This window comes from Notothenia coriiceps, unplaced genomic scaffold, assembly GCF_000735185.1.
Source record: "Notothenia coriiceps isolate Sejong01 unplaced genomic scaffold, NC01 NC01_scaffold00031500, whole genome shotgun sequence".
NCBI lineage: Eukaryota > Metazoa > Chordata > Actinopteri > Perciformes > Nototheniidae > Notothenia > Notothenia coriiceps.
In genome coordinates, this window is record NW_011364201.1 from 20150 (window position 1) to 32231 (window position 12082).

Here is a 12082-nt window from a genome sequence, read left to right on the forward strand (position 1 = left end):
AAGAGAGAAGAAAGGAGGGCTGCTAAGTCCCACCAGTGAGGCAGGTTATTGCAGCAAACCTGCCTCGCTCACCGCTCTCTCTTCCCGCCTCTCATTCCCTCACTTGTTTTATCTTTTTTTTTTTTGTCAATGCCCCCAGGGAGCTGCCTTCCCTCCCACCAACTATTCAAGTGAAACATTAGCCCTGGCTGATACCTTAAACCCTTTAAGTGTGTGAGTGCATGTGTGTTAACTAATGAAGGTATGTCTTCAACAACAAACGAGCAACAACAAAGCGAGAGACTGGCTCCACATTGCACACATGGTGCAGTCACGCTACTGATGCATGTGTCCTGCCGTAGCCCAGGGAGGTTTGATATATCCCCGTCACTCCTCGTGACTAATAGAGATGACTAACACGTATATACACAGACAAAGATACACACACACAACCACACAAACGCAACTGTCTTGGAGCCGTTTGTTTGGAGAGAAACAGTTGCCACACTCAAGAGAGACTGAGACACGAACACTGACAGAAAGTTTATCATCCACACATAATATCAACAGACCCAGCTTCACTCTGCCAACACACTAACACTTAAAAAGGTATTTTTCTACTAGAAGGTTTAAGAAATCAATGGTTGAATCTTTTGTGACTCAAGAGTTTGTAAAAAAGGTCCTTCAAATACCTTTACAGGACCGAGTATCTTTTTGTATATATATGGCTGTCTACCACCTCAAACCACGGGACCACAAGTGTCAGAAAACAAGACTATCCATTCTTTGGGAATGTATGTCAAACAAAATCATTTTGGTTTCAAACATTCTATTTTGAAAAAGTTTAAGTGTGCTAGTCAGACCCTGTTTATAACAAGGAAACATTGATTTGAGCCTCCATCTACCAAATGATCATATCATATAAAAAAGGATTGATTATAACATGTGGCATTTAGGGGGTGAAAACAATAGGGTCAAGAGCCAGATTTAAACCCACTGTTGTATGAATATAAGCTAAGAATATTAGCTCTCTAAATCACCAAGGTGTTTTGACCAACTGCACATTTAAAAACGTGTGAAGTGATCAAATGTTCTTTCCCTTTAAAGATAAGAGACCTTGTGCCTGAAGTCAGATTTAAAACAATCTGTATAACGCAGACCACCCAAAGCTATGGCTCTCTGTTGCATTTGTATGCATTAGAATAAAGTGTTTCCTGTGTGAGAGAAAAGAGAAAATGTTCCAGTAAAAGCCCTTTCAAGACATTATAAAACAAAAACTATCAAGTAATTGTGGATCATTTAATGAAATCAGGAGCAGATTATATAACAATGTTTTGAACGCAACCTGTTCAAGAGTGAACCACTTAAAATAAAATAAAAGAGGACAGAAAACTACGAGTTGAAGGTATAAGTGATTTCATTAAAAGTGGAATACCAAAATAAGCGGTCTATACAACCCATAAAACCATCCATCCATCCATCCATCTTCTCCCGCTTATCCGTGGTCGGGTCGCGGACCCATAAAACCTTATTTTAAAATATATTGTTCATCTTAAAGGCTTAAACAAAGAAGACATGGAATTAAACACGATAGAGCAGTGACTGAATCCTCAAATGGAGATTGGATGGAAGTGTTGGGTTCCTATAGGTCATGTTGGAGGCCAAGGGTCATTATACTGGTCAGCTGCTGAGATCACACAGATTGATCACCTGTTGACCTACCCAAATACTCATTTCTTCGGGGGAATAACTGTAAAAACTACACAGCTGGACATCCGCTCAATATTATGTAAACTTCTATAATAAACTAAATAGAAAAAGTGCTGCTTTGTAGTTTAGGTTTGACAGGATTATTTTAGCTTTCCCTCATATATGCGAGCTTGTCTCCTTGGGAATCAGACCTCTATAGCCTGGGATTAAAAGGGTTTTCAGAGGTCAGGAACATATAACCTCCAGAGAAACCAACCTACCACCCTGAGGGACACCAGAGAAGGTCTAAGGGCCGCTCGATGCCCGGCCCTCCCCTATCATCTATCCTTTCCTGGTAACATGACAGCTTACACCCCCCCCCTTACTGCTCAACCCAACTAACCTCAAAGTTCAACAGTAATACTGCCAGATTCTGCTCCACTGCACATATGCACAACCAACCCCCAACCCACAGACGCATTATATTATTTTCCAGGCGTTTCATCTTTGGCCACAGCGAATCAAAGACATTTAATCCTCGAGAACAGTTGAGGGAACATCAGTCAAGATATTATGGCAAACTATGTAACAACTGTGGAAAATCCTCTGACCACGTTCACTCATTCTATAACAGCCTTATTCCACCATAACCGGATTTTCTCCATACATCATTGCATAAAGACTGTACTTCATTATGTGATTTTAATTGATTGCAGCAGAGAGAAAAGGGTGTAAAATACGGTCTGTGTTGGCGGACGAGGACAAATTAACCATTTTAATGAAATAATTATTCTACTGATTGTTCGAATTATGCATGGCAGAAAACAATTCAGTTTTAACAAATTGGAAAAATGTGTTGTCATTCAAAAAAACTAAAGGGTATTTTTAATGTATTTTTCCTCTTTGGATATAGAGACGACCTTTATTAAATTGTAAGCAAAATTGGGCTAAATATTATAGCAGAGAACAATTGAATTATACATACTATTAACATAATGCCATTAACCTGCCATGGAAGAAAGAAAACCCTGCAATGAAGGGATGAATAGATGTGCCCTTAATTGAACTTAATTTATTATAACAACAGCATTTTGTGTTTTAGTGGCATTTTCTTTGTTCTGCAGCTCAGTATGAACAAACCAGTATGTCTTCCATAATGTCCACAATTTTAAGCAACATAAAATTGATTTTCTTCTATCAGTTCATCTGCACATGTTCCAATAAAGGTCAGAGAGGCATTAGTTTGCCATTAGATTTGAACGTTTGAATGAGTTTTAAGTGAAAGGCGATTTGGGCATTCAACCTTCTACAGATCTAACTCGATACATGTTGAAGTGTGAAACAAATCAAACTGTTTGAACAGGCTGTCCTCTGGTCATCAGTGTGACAAATGTGTTTCTCTTTGCCCCCAGAGTCTTTTTGGTTGGTTTCTGGGGACATTTCAATATACTTAATTAGTGTGACTTAGATTTGTTTTACTTTCCACTGTCGTAAACATGAAGCATTGTTCTACAAAAGAACATGCTGTTTTTTTTTTTGATTGAACAGTTGTAGCTTTGACTTTTTGACTGATATTTACTGCTTTGTGGTTCTTATTGTTATGACAAAAGAAACTACGCCAAGACTGACAAATAATGTATTTTCTTTGCTATGCTATGCTGTTATGTTTGTTTTTCAATGGGGGTGTAGTAGTGTACAGTTTTGATGAATATATTAAGAAAAGAACATTTTGATATAAAGTTGTATATATACACACATGATAGTGTGCAATATTTTTTCCTACACTTTTTCTCTCCCTATACTCTTATTCTGAGTGCTCATTGCAACACAATTACCAAAGTTAAAGATGAATTTGAGTGTAAGTATTATTCATTTCTCTATCTATTTTATAATTTTTTTGAATAGAAATTGCAAGGATATTGGTAGTGAATACAACAACTGTGTAGATAAAATCTCAGCTATGGCAGTCCTAGTTTCCTAAATTGTTTCTTTCCTCCAAGTTCAGGAGTAGTCAACAGTGGTGATGTATTTTTGCAAAAAAACACAAAGCCTCTCGTGGGAAAGAAAATCATTACACCAAAAATCGACTAGAAAAAAAATAAGAAAGGAAAGGCTACCAATCAGCTACCTTTAAAAATGCATCATAAATGCTGCCTTAACCAGTTGAGCCCCGAGCCTGTTTTTCAGGCCTCAGGCTCGAAAATGACATTCCCATAACAAATGACCATATGTTCCTTTCTAAAAGGGGTAAATTAATTATCTTTTTTCTCAAAGCAATGATAAACCTATGAGCTGGATGTAGAGGAGACAGAAGCAATATAGAATTTTTTTTAAAAAGTAAATTCAGATTGAACATAGTAAAAAAAATGTAAATGATAGTGTCCGTCCAAAAGAAAAAACATTACTTATAGTGAAAACCACCCTTGAATGAGGGAATAGTAGACTAAAAGCTTTAGGAATCCAAACTATAACATATAATAAGTACCCTGTATCAAGATTGATGCTAAACAAGTGACATTTGACCTTTATAGAGATTTTTAGAAAAAACAACACTTCTGGGGTGATTTGGGTGCATTTTCCATATGGCCCCCCTTGGTCAAGTGGTTTCTCCGTGAAGCTACGTATTGTGATGTCTATGTTTGCTTCTCCAGTCGCAAGTTCTGATCACTCAGTGATGATAGTTATATGTCTGGAATCTGTGGAATCTCAGCTTGCTAATCGATATCTTGTTTGTGCAGATACAATAAGTAATAAGGGTATTTTACCTTGAGTTCTGTGCTAATTGCGTTAGCGTTTTTCGCTCAGGGCTAATTCAGAGCCTTTGTTATTACCCTGTTGTTTCGTTTAGCTTAACATGGTAATATTGTCTGAAAGGTGAGTTTCTTCTTGTTAAGTGAGTATGACACATTCATAGTTTATTAAATGTTAAGAAGCCCTCTGACGCTGTTTCTTGCAAGATGTTGCGTTAACTGGTTAAGTACATAATGGAGTTCAAGATCCTCAGCTATGAAGGATGTCAAGGAGGGAGGTCTGATTTGTGTGTGTGTGTGTGTGTGTGTGTGTGTGTGTGTGTGTGTGTGTGTGTGTGTGTGTGTGTGTGTGTGTGTGTGTGTGTGTGTGTGTGTGTGTGTGAACTGGTGAAGCTGTTTGTAAAGAGAAATACATTTGTCTTCTGCTGTGTGTGTCAGTCAGATAACCTCTGACCTCACACATACCTGCACAAGGTTCCTGTCTGTCACATTCTTAAAAGGTGAACTTTACATGGCTCCAACAAAGGACTAATTGTCATAATCTACATTAACAGTCACCTGTGAGTCTGACACACACACACACACACACACACACACACACACACACACACACACACCCTTTCACCTTGAGTTGTTCCTGTTTGCATGAGTGCACCAGTGCCAAAAGCAGAGTGAGTCAGTAAAAACACTTAATGAAATACTGCACAGAGAGCATCGTGTGGGGCCTTATTTTCCAAGATAAGTATTTCAAACACAGCAAGAAAAAAATATATAGAAACAGGCCCATGTAGCCTGTGGCTCAACAAAAACAGAGTGATAGACTGACTATTTCTGTAAAGGTGAGATTACAACAGATAAGATTAACCAGACCTTTAAATAGGAAGAGACTTGCCCAGCATATACAAAAATAAAATAAAATATAAGATAATAATTACTACCGTAAGTCAGTGCTTCTATTTTCTATTCAATCTTGCTACAAAAACATAATGAGAACATACATAAGCAACATGTCTTAGATGTTAAAAGGCCTCCTCTGTTGCTACCCTTTCTCTTTTTGACATCTCTTAAAAGTGTCTGAAATATACATCTCAGGATTAGGTGCCTAAAAAGATATCCCTTCAGTAAAGAAGATAGTGTGTGTATGATTCACACACACACACAAAAACACACACCGAGTGGTTGTGTTTTTTGGCTTGTCCAGCGCCCTGGCGTGTCTCCCAGACCCTGAATTGCACCCCGGCTATTACTGCTGCAGCCAAATGGGTCAGACCACTGAATGTGTGCTGGTATTGATTTCACACAACAGACATCACCCGTGTGTCTGAATGTGTGTGTTTAAGTAACAGAAGCCAGAAATGTAGTAACCACGCACACACATATACAAAGAAAAGAAAAAGGGGTAGCCAGACAGATTATGTAAACAACATCTTATGACCAACTCTGCGTGTGGCAAGTTGTGTGTCTCTGTGTGTGTCACTTTGTTTGAATTTCCTGTCCTTAAAAAAACAGCTTGAGACAGGTACACACCTCATCTCCAGGCTAAACAGTTACCTAAAACACACACACACACACACACACACACACACACACACACACAGATAAGCATCTGAGTCAGTGTTCAAGCAAAAACACTGTTATCACTCCTCAACTCAAGGCCCCTTCAGAAGGAACTTAAAAGGAAGGATTTAAAGGAATGGTGAAGCCCTCAACTCTAGTGGAAGAAATGCCCGCACACTGCGCCCAATCAGAAGCTTTCGGTTCTAAAAGATGTGCTGAGAGGAAGATGGACAGACATGATCCAAATTTCAAGTTATGTCGCCCACACATACACAAAGACAAAGAAACAAACAATTTGAATATGACAGATGGAGAGGGAGAAAATTCAAAATAAACACTGTAGTTATTTTCAAGAAGCCCTTGAGAAACAAGAAATCCCTGGATAAAAAAAAATCTAAAACAGAAACATTTAATTATAAAGTCTTTAGTATGCTATACATAACATTTCAGAAGTATTTATCATTACACATGTATTTCAAATGAATACTGTATCTACTATCTACCTTGAGATATAACGTATGCAAACAAGAAGAGGCTGCTGTTGTCCAGATGGAAGTGGCCTGTTATAATGTATTGTAAAACCATTATTACTTCTTATAAAATGTCACTCATTTGAGATGACAACCACTGTAGAGGATGATAAAGCAGTTAATTGTGCATGCTAATTATTTAGATGTTTTAATATTATATATATATATATATATATATGGCAATTTTAAGCATAAAAATACAATGGGGGTTGAACAGAAAATGTCAAATGTATGTTAAGTTAGTGTTATGGAGTTCAAGACAAGAGAAAAGCAAGTTGAACAGACGTACTTCAAGCTAGAGAGGTATGTTGGGCTTCTACACAGTGCCAGAGGGAAATATAAAGTTTCTACACAGTGCCAGAGGGAAATATAAAGGGGAGTTGAGGACGACAGGATGGGAGACGCGTGTGGAGAAAGAGGTAATGTGAGAAACGGAGAGAAAGTGTGTCAGAGTGCTCATCAACAGATATACTGGCTCACATAGTGGCTGATGCACAAACACTGTCCATATAGCTAAATGCACTAAACTTCAAACCCATCGCTGTACAGTGACCTAGATGATAGTCTTGTTAACCCAGTTGTACATTTGATATTACTATGTAAGATCTATATATGGGATTGAGATAAACATAATCCAGCAGAGAAAAAGTGCAATGTCGGTACTAATCTCAAAACATGCATTGTGTCATTTAATTCCATGGCAGATTATTACTTCCTTAAAAATAAGAGGTTATCATCTGGCAAGAGCAATAACATGCTTGCTTATACATACCATTGCATGAATAAAGATGTTTGTTCTTAATCACACAATAAAACCTAGAGATTCAGGCCAGACATGTGATCCAACCTCATTTTAATATGGATCCCCTTTAAGCGTATTATCGGAGCAACAATTCTATATTTATTGACTACTTCTGACATGCACTGCCTTAATTAATTGAACTCAAATTCCATGAAAGATTATCTTTCATAAAGGAGAAGATTAAAATTGCATCATTCTTATATTCGTCAAATATCAAATCCATGCTATATGTGCATTTTTCAAATAGTAATTTTTGTTATGGTGGGGCTGTAACTAATCCATACCAGGAGAGCACATGTTAAGCTCCATGTGTGTGTTTATTTTGGAATAGTGTAGCTCGAGTGCGGCACTAAGTTCTCCTTCAACTTGTCTATTAAATAAAGTGAAATAAAGATGGAAAGACTGTAACAAAAGTGAGAGGTTTAGAAAAGAACACATCAATGTTGTCCTTCAAAAACTTATATTTCTAAAAAAGTAAAGCTTGCTTTCATTGTTTGTAAAAAGCATACGTAGATGGTATACGCTTGGCAGTACGATGAATTATACTTTCTAATATCTCTGCTGAAATGTATTGTATCTGAGGCGGTGCATAAACCAAAGTCTAGCTAATTCACTTTTTCCCGTTTTATACAATTGATTGTGATCGAGTGTGATTACATATGAAAGTGGCAATATATGGAATGAGTAAAGACATACAGTTTGCAAAACCACTAATATTATTGTACAAGTCTCACCTTTATGAGTCTTGAAGTGAAGTATTGAGAGACAAAGGGAGAGAATACAAGAAAGAGATGTTTTCCAAACACCTCTATGAGAGCTCGGACACAGGCACCTACACAAACAAATGGCTATTCACAATGGTCTGCTAAATAGCTGAAGAAGTGAGAGGAGAAAAATATAAAACGTATATTGGTGACATCAGGACACATCCTGTCTTACTTCTCTTTGAGGAAGTCCACCACTTTCTTGAAGTCATCGATGCAATACTCTCTCTTCATGTCCATCAGGACGCTGTCTGAGGCCGACTGCACAGGAACATGAAGGAAGCCATAGACCCGCGGATGATTTAATATCTTAGCCATCTCCTAATGAAACAGAGAGAAGAAAAATATAAATAAAAAGGGGTTACATTTTGTACATGCATGGAGGGGAAAGGCAATAGGGGTGAACAAGTGTGAGTTTGTTTCCATGTTGCATATGTTAGTGTAAGTCTTAACTACTGTTGCTCATATGTTTTCAATGAGGGATAGCAGATAGAAGAAGGCCACTTTTCTGTTGTTAAGTTTACAAATTCATTGTTTTACAACTCCTCAAACAATTTGCTGATCTTAAAATACGTGTGTTTCAAGGCACAAACGTTATTCTACTTACTTTATGATCTTTATACCTACATTATGTAGAAACGCAGAATGTAAAGATTTAATTGAGATATTTCATTTATTTAAAACTTTTATCTCGTTTGATTAACTGCTACACAACACTGACGGACAGACTTTTTTAAATCTGCACTTTGTAAAAGCTCCCAGGTTCATTTTTGATAGAAATAAGATTTCTAATGTTTTGAATAGTAGTTTTTTAGTTGGATGACCATATTATAATTAACATTTAAGTTAGAACTGATAGTTGACAAACCTAAGACTAAAGGACAGACATGATGAACAAGTGGTTTCTATAAGCCTTGGAAGTTATGAATCTAAGGTCAGAAAATGAAAGCTCTGTAGGTATTTGATGTGATGAAGTCAATGCAAATGGAAAGAAAAGGCAACATCTCTTAGGGATGAATGATAGCTGCTAGCTTTAGATAGGATAAAGGATCCATTAACATTCTCGACGCTGTCTGCATTCTTTTCACTCAAGTCCTTCTACAATACACTGCCTCTTTTCTTTTGATTTTCTATGCCTCTTATACTGGAAACAAATTAATAAAAGCATCTGGCAGAATTCATCATGTAACCACTATATCCAAAGTCCAAGGAGTCAAGGCTGCACCAGTCGAGGTTCTTTATGTCTAAAAAGCCAAGAGCTTTCATTGAAGAATAAAGATCCACATCTAAGATACAAATGGTTTAAAAAATAAATAAACATGAAGAAAATAATAATCTCTTTCTGGCCACCTTTGCTTTTACACTGAAGAGTCATACCAATGGTTGATGTACTGTATAGCCTGAGCTCACCTTAATAACGGCATTTTCTAGAATTCAGGAAACAGGTTTTAAGTTATTTTGCAAAACGAATAAACATATTAATATAAGGTGTCAGATAAACATCAAACTGTGATGTTCAGTTAATTCTGGGAGTTGTGTTTTAAGGTGAAATGTGTAGAAACTGAAGTAATATGAAAAAAGAGACATTCAAAAAACTGCCTTCCTCCTCAGGATTAATTTGAAAAACACAAAATTATATTTTTCAATTAAGGCAATCATACCCAGATATTTAAGGTCTGTAATTTTAGTTTATTGATACCATTTCAACAGAAACCCTTTAGCTCATGTATCCATCTAGCCGAATTTCTAGAAGGAGGTAAAAACATGTTTTTCTTTAGTAGCAACATGAGACTTTGAATCGTGTTTTTGTCTCAGCTCCAAGAACCATTGCAACATATTATGTGCATTTTAATACATCATGTTAATTGGAAGAGTTAAAGTTTTTTTTTCTTTCTTTCATTTCTACTTTCATTTCCTCACTAATAGAACTGGAGAGACCACAGATGTCATATTTCTTCTGATGGACATAATCAGGATGCTATCATTACCATGCTAATCACCACATAAGGAGAAAGAGAAAAAGAGAAGGGAGGAAGAAATGATTTAATGATTTCCTACAAGAATATGCTGATTGCAGTCCGTCTTCTCAATTAAGATCTATTGTAGAACGTTCCCTACTTCACACGCACGCACATGCGCACGCGCACACACACACACAAAGCTCAGTTGCAGCTCACCACAGGGGGTTGACCACTAGAAGCTGCAAATTACAAATTATTAATTCGGTTGGAAAATGGAGCTTGATTGGTGACAGAAATCATGTGTGTGTGTGTGTGTGTGTGCGCGCGCGTGCGTGCGTGCGTGTGGGGGGGGGGGGGAGAGTGGAAGGAATACGTGTAAAGGAACATGCACTTAAATGTTTTTAAAGCTTTAAGGGTAAAACAATACCAGATTGATTATGTATCCATTAGGTATTTCTAAGTTCTTATAAGTGACTCTGATTTGAGTGTGCTTTAAAATGTTTGAAAACCACAGAATTGCAATACAGGGAGGTTCAAAAAAAGATCTCACGTATACATGACTTCATCCCATTCAGCATTTCATCAGACAACTGACAATACCATCTAAAACATTCTTACACAATATATCTTTTGTGCTATAGGAGTGAATTGCACTACACATAGTAATGGTCTGTGTGGTAATATTTATTTAACATAAGCGTTTAGTTTATTTAATAAAAGAGCACATGTTCAATGCGAAAAGTGACCGTAGATAGATTACTTCAGTTGCGATTTGGCGCTATATAATAATAATAATAATAATAAATGGGATTTATATAGCGCTTTTCTAGACCCAAAGACGCTTTACATTATGAGTCAGGTCGACAAACAAAACAAGTTGTGTATAAGTATGTACGTGTGTGTGTGTATGCGTAGTTGACTAGTCTTTATCCAGCCACCCGGTAACCCATCGATAGTATAACAGCAATTAGGATTACTCTGAACTCGTCGTATGATGATATGTATTTACGACGCTGTATACGATATTTGACATCTTCATATGTATGACTTCCGTTTCGTCCACAGTTTCGTAAAAAAGTATTTTCTTTTTAGTTACACATTGCTGGCTCATTTGCCTTATTGTATACCCCGCTGACCGACGGGCTCCTTTACGCCAGCAGTAAGTTGGTCTTCCAACACCAAGCTAGGGTCGGGCATGTCGGGTTGTACAGCTACATAGGAACCCGTTCTATGAATTGGGGTTGCCACACCACCTACACATCTTACAATCCAGGATCTTCATTCCATGTGACTAGACATACTTACCAGCACTTACCCACTTACTGTACATCATACATTTCGCGACGACTCCCCAGCATTTCTGACCTATTTCGCGACTATATTCATGTCGAGTAAATGTAGTCCGTCTGGACGCAAGTGAGTCACGAAAAGGGATGGTAACAGAACCCCCCCACCGACGCGAGTGGGGTGCTCGGGCGGGGGGGGACTCTTTAAGTCCACACATAAAAAATATAGATTATATATAACTATAACGCTTGAGTGGGAGAAGCCGTAGTTCGTGTTGTAGGGAGTTGTCTGAGGTCGCACAGTGTCTTGCGTCTGGCGGTCTGAGGAGTGGGTGTGGTTTTAGTACCGTAGTTGTAGTGGTGGGGCCAGGAGTTTCTTGAGGTGACGCGAAGGCGAGAGTGTGGCGTAAGTGATGTTTGAGGACCAGGAGTGATATTCGGGGAGGTGGTAAGACCGGGGGGGATGGAGTGACTGGAGGAGTAGGAGATTGTTGGTGGGGTCAGGGAGTCTAGGTGAGTGGCAAACGAGAGTTAGGGGTTCCGGTTTGAGGCCTCGAAGCCGCTGTCTCGGAAAGAGACACGGTCGGGGCTTCGAGACCTTTGAGGGAGGCGGGCGTTCTTGCAGGACTCAGATCTACTAGAGGGAGTGGGACAAAGGTCAGGGCAGAGTTTTGGGTGGAGAGTTGAGCACGGAATAAGGAATTTGGGCGGGGAGGGGGGAAGACTTGGTTGGGTAGGGAGGACCTGACGAAAGACAAAAAAAC

General features: G+C 38.2%; 1 protein-coding gene across 1 annotated transcript in view; it reads right to left on the reverse strand.

Annotated features, from left to right (window-relative positions):
• cdkal1 (CDK5 regulatory subunit associated protein 1-like 1) overlaps nucleotides 1-12082 on the reverse strand; it is a gene marked incomplete at its 3' end in the record, with an annotated part of 132645 nt that overhangs the window by 13474 nt on the left and 107089 nt on the right. The window contains exon 7 of the mRNA XM_010788027.1: nucleotides 8247-8392. Coding sequence (XP_010786329.1) covers nucleotides 8247-8392 — 146 coding nt within the window. The remainder of the gene's footprint in view (nucleotides 1-8246; nucleotides 8393-12082) is intronic.